Source organism: Lolium rigidum, chromosome 3, assembly GCF_022539505.1.
Source record: "Lolium rigidum isolate FL_2022 chromosome 3, APGP_CSIRO_Lrig_0.1, whole genome shotgun sequence".
Classification (NCBI taxonomy): Eukaryota; Viridiplantae; Streptophyta; class Magnoliopsida; order Poales; family Poaceae; genus Lolium; species Lolium rigidum.
Genome location: NC_061510.1, coordinates 83380370 through 83383782, shown reverse-complemented (window position 1 = coordinate 83383782; position 3413 = coordinate 83380370). Strand labels below are relative to the sequence as shown.

Sequence of the window (3413 nt, the reverse complement as noted above, 5' to 3'; positions counted from 1 at the left end):
AATTTGCACATATAACAAAGAGGTGCAAATTTGGATTAACGATCAAATAAGAAGAAACTAGACATGTTTGCACATTTTTAAGATGGCATTATGTATATATGACACCAGCGAGCAGCTCTGAAGTTCTCGTACGAAAATAACTGGTTTGCTACAATTGTAGGTGTGAACATACAATTCAGGTCATATAGTTAACGCAAGTCCCCAAGGTTTCTTCACACAAGAACTGATTTTTCCAGTGTAGGGTGCAAAAGCTTATGCTTTTCGGTATATAGTTAGTTGTATTAAACAAACAGACAAATTGCCAGGCAGAGGATATAGTGAATTTCAAGGTGAGCTTTTTATGAGTATCAGTGATAAAAGTAAACATTGACCTACACAAGGATAAATATGGGACTAGCTAATGTCTCTAAACGAGTAATCATATTTTTTTCTCCATGATTTTAAATGAACTTCATAATATAATAATCCAACTGAGCTAAGAAACAATAAGACCTACCCAATGCCAAATCCTGGTCATCTGCAGCAGCTTCAGCCATAGCGGCATCAGCCACAGCTGCAGCTCCTGAAGCTCCCTCGTCCATTGACATTGCTAGAGCCTTCTGTAGTAGATCAGCATCATCATCATCCTGTAAACCACAACTCCAACTATATTAGCCATCTGGTATCACCACTAATATAAACATCCATAGGATACAATAGAGCTGAAACAGGTCCTTAGATGCAACCAAGAGATTCATGCAACAAACAATGGTGTTAACCTTGTTGTATAGTTACAAACCAAGAAAGAACTAGGCAAGAAGTTGCATCAGTGGTACTCCATTGTAATCCATGCAAAGCATACAGTTACAAGACTACACAATCAAAACGTGGACCTTTATTAGCATTTTGTGTTGCTTCTATATGAACACTACTCACTAATGTATCCATGTACATCACAAGGAATTATGCAAGTCACAATTTTAGAGAAAGTACTGTACTAGTCAATGAGCATGGGAGAAGCTAAAACTGGTATAGTATATAATCATATATAAGTATCCAAGATCAGAAAGCTGACAACATGTAACAGACGTTGGATAATGAAAAATACCTTTGGTTGATCTCCCTTATCATCAGCAGAAGCATTTGAGGCAGGTTCCGCATCAGCCATAACAGAATCGGTGTTTGAGCTTGAGGCCTCCTTATTGTCAGCACCAGAAGATTCTTCAGCAGCCTTTTTGGCGATAGCCTCTTGCCTTGCTCGCTCTTCTTCCATAGACAAGCGCAGGGCAAGTGCCAACTCTGGATCCACATTCGGGTCAACGCCAAAATCGTATCCAGTAGCTCCAGTAGCTGCAGCGGCAGCTGCAGAAGCAGCAAAACCGCTTCCGCCTTCTTCACCGGTAAAGATAGGAGTGCTGCGGAAAGAGATAAGAACAGTAAGGTGTCTACACAAGAAGGTTATCACAATAAGGTGTCTAGACAAAGTCCGTTACCTTATAAGAACATCAGAAAGGGCATGTTCACCCGGGGGAACATGGACGATGTGGCTGCTGTCACTGCTGTTACAAGCAGCGATCAGCGCTTCCAGCTTCTCGGGCTTCTCATCATCAGCTTCACCAAAATCAACAACATCAAGAGCAACATTGTTCTTCTTGAGCTTCTTCCCTATCTGCTCCAGCATCTTCTTGTCGTATGTCACAGGGCTGAGAGGAGATGAGGAACACTTTCGTTAGACATAGTTCAGATACAGAAAGAGACAGAGAAGTTTTTCCTTGATCAACGTACCTTCCGATGAACACTATAATTCTCTGCTGCTGCCTCTTGTTCTGGCGATGCTTGAGCGCCAGTTGAGCGACCTGGATGGCTGCCGCCAGGTTTGCTTCAGCTCCAACCTCCAGCCCTGCACGTTAAATTGTTGCGCATCAAGGTGGTGTACAGCTATGTAGTTCCTGTAATAAGAATCCTAAAACCAAAGGCAGACATACTATGACCAAGAGCCATCCACAGGGCTAGAGCATAATGTATCCTAACCTAAGCCAACGAGCTTACACACTGGCGCCTTAAACTAACTACTACTAGGTCCACAAGTTCTGCACTGGTTCGAGCAATAAGCCACTCTAGTAAAGGCGGAATTCGGGGATTAACGCCCAGATTGATGGGGAGCTTACCGTGCATACAGGCGAGGATCTTGCCAAGGTCGCTGGTGGGCGTGACGAGCACGCGCACGCCCTTGCCGGCCATGGTCATGACGCCGACCGTGTTCTCCGGGTTCGACTGCAACCGGCGACAAACAAACAAACAAAAAAGTCAGATCCGGAACCCAAAACCCTAGCTCAACCGATCGGATCGGATCGGAGGGGGCGCGAGACGGTTGGTACCTGGGTCTTGGCGCCGCAGATGAGGTTGACGGCGTCGGCCTGCGCCTGGAAGCGGGACGGCGAGTAGTCGCCGTTCCGCATCCACTCCGAGTTGTCTATGCAGATCATCGTCGACTGCAAAACCAACAAACGGTGAGAAATCGGTGAGAATCAGATGCCGGCGAGAAGCGATCTGGCGGCGCGGGGCGGGACGCACGGACCTCGAGCACCATGGCTGCGCCGCTCTGCGTGCTGCGGTGGAGGGTTGGGTTTGGGGAACAAGCTGATCCAGGGAAGAGGGGAGAGGTGAGCTCTTATTTGCGGTCGTGTGCGTGGATTGCTTTCCGAACAGGTAACAGATTCGAGACCCTGTACGCGTCGGTCCGGCCCGTGCTGGTATTGGATAACTTTGTGGTCTGTTGGGCCTTAACGGAGGAAGGCCCACTGTTCGGGATTTGTTTTTTTTTTTGCCATGCCCACTTGTCTGACTGCAAGCTCTGGAATTGGATCTGCTAAAAAAAAAGCTCTGGAATTGGAAAAAAATATACAAATACTTCATCGATTCATAGAAGTGCCAAAATACATCCACATTAACAGCAGTTAATATGGATCGGATAGAGTATTTTTTTATAAAGGGAATATATCAATATTATGAATATATCAATTACACCCTCTCAGGATCTAACTGCAAAAAAATACTTGTCATACTGCAGATTGTTATTTAGACGGTGCTGCTTTATGTCTTCCCCAAGCTATTTATGTCTTCTCCATGCACTTACATGGGTACATACTCAAAATTGGTAGCATTTGAGAAGATATTAGGAGTGCATGACTAAACTCTTTAAATACCGAGTCCAGACGCAAATTTGGCACATCTTGTGTTAGTTGACTTGATTAACTCCTCTAGATCATTGCAAAAGGGAACAACATATCTGATTGCCTCTATACACACTTACTTCATTGTTTCTCCATAGCACGAAAGCTCAGGAGAAGACACGACAATGTTTGGAGTCAAAGAGAGTGGATGGGAGGTGAAGAAAGTGTCTCTAGGTCATCTAGTCTTTTTTTTTTTGAACA

The 3413-nt window shown here is 44.7% G+C and overlaps 1 protein-coding gene across 1 annotated transcript; it reads right to left on the bottom strand.

Moving 5' to 3' along the window:
* Nucleotides 1-496: 496 nt before the first annotated feature.
* On the bottom strand, nucleotides 497-2659 carry LOC124697173 (26S proteasome non-ATPase regulatory subunit 4 homolog; the record flags this gene model as incomplete). Its single annotated transcript, XM_047229802.1, is given in 7 exon segments — nucleotides 497-626; nucleotides 1088-1394; nucleotides 1473-1682; nucleotides 1765-1879; nucleotides 2148-2253; nucleotides 2358-2471; nucleotides 2558-2659. Coding segments are annotated over 7 exon segments (994 nt in total), but the record flags the coding sequence as incomplete, so codon positions are not given.
* Between the last annotated feature and the right edge of the window lie 754 nt (nucleotides 2660-3413).